Below are 683 nucleotides of genomic sequence, written 5' to 3'. Positions count from 1 at the left end.
CATCCCAAGCCCTGACTCAGGGGCTCATTACCGATTTCTCCTGGAACATGCTTGCCACGGAAGCTAAAGCAGGCAGTGACATTCAGGCAGTTCACAGGCTGCTGTCCATCATGACACTGAGGTGCAGTGATATTGATAGAGCCTGGGAGGAAGATGGAGGCATCCACCGTAATGACAGGTCTTGCCCTGCAAGTCAAGACAGGAAGTTGATTTAGTTGTATTCAGAGACAGCTTGTGGAATCAAACAGAAACTATGCTGACAGGATAAATGCTAGGCCTCCGCCTCCCCCAAAAAAGTGTGAAGCAACCCAAGAGAGAAGGGCTGGTGTGCTCTGTAAATACTTTTTTAGAAGTAGCTTATTTCCTAATAAATTGATGTGTGACTTCACAATAATAAAGCCAAGTTAGTTGTTAATAAAACACATCTGGTTGAAGCCATAAACGAACCACCAGATGTTGGGTGATTATTTAAAATTTTACCAATTAAGTTCATATTTCCATTTTATTAGGAAGATGTGAATATAGTTAAGAGGAATTCCTACAGTGGATGCTAAGATTCAAGAAATACATGCATATTGAGAGAATCCTCCAAAGCATTTACTGCCATTACAAGCATGAACTACAAGGTCCCAGTTCCATCCCATGGATCACACATCCCCCTTCTCTTACCACCAACAACTCAT

General features: G+C 42.2%; 1 protein-coding gene across 1 annotated transcript in view; it reads right to left on the bottom strand.

Annotated features, from left to right (window-relative positions):
• The window catches only part of ITGA9 (integrin subunit alpha 9), a gene marked incomplete at its 5' end in the record, with an annotated part of 538072 nt that overhangs the window by 429365 nt on the left and 108024 nt on the right, over positions 1-683 (bottom strand). Inside the window, one exon of the mRNA XM_007945751.1 lies at positions 32-186. Coding sequence (XP_007943942.1) covers positions 32-186 — 155 coding nt within the window. The remainder of the gene's footprint in view (positions 1-31; positions 187-683) is intronic.

Source organism: Orycteropus afer, unplaced genomic scaffold (genome assembly GCF_000298275.1).
Source record: "Orycteropus afer afer isolate SDZICR_OR568_19922 unplaced genomic scaffold, OryAfe1.0 scaffold00142, whole genome shotgun sequence".
Classification (NCBI taxonomy): Eukaryota; Metazoa; Chordata; class Mammalia; order Tubulidentata; family Orycteropodidae; genus Orycteropus; species Orycteropus afer.
The sequence above is the reverse complement of the archived record's forward strand: the minus strand, read 5'-3'. Positions and strand labels throughout refer to the sequence as shown.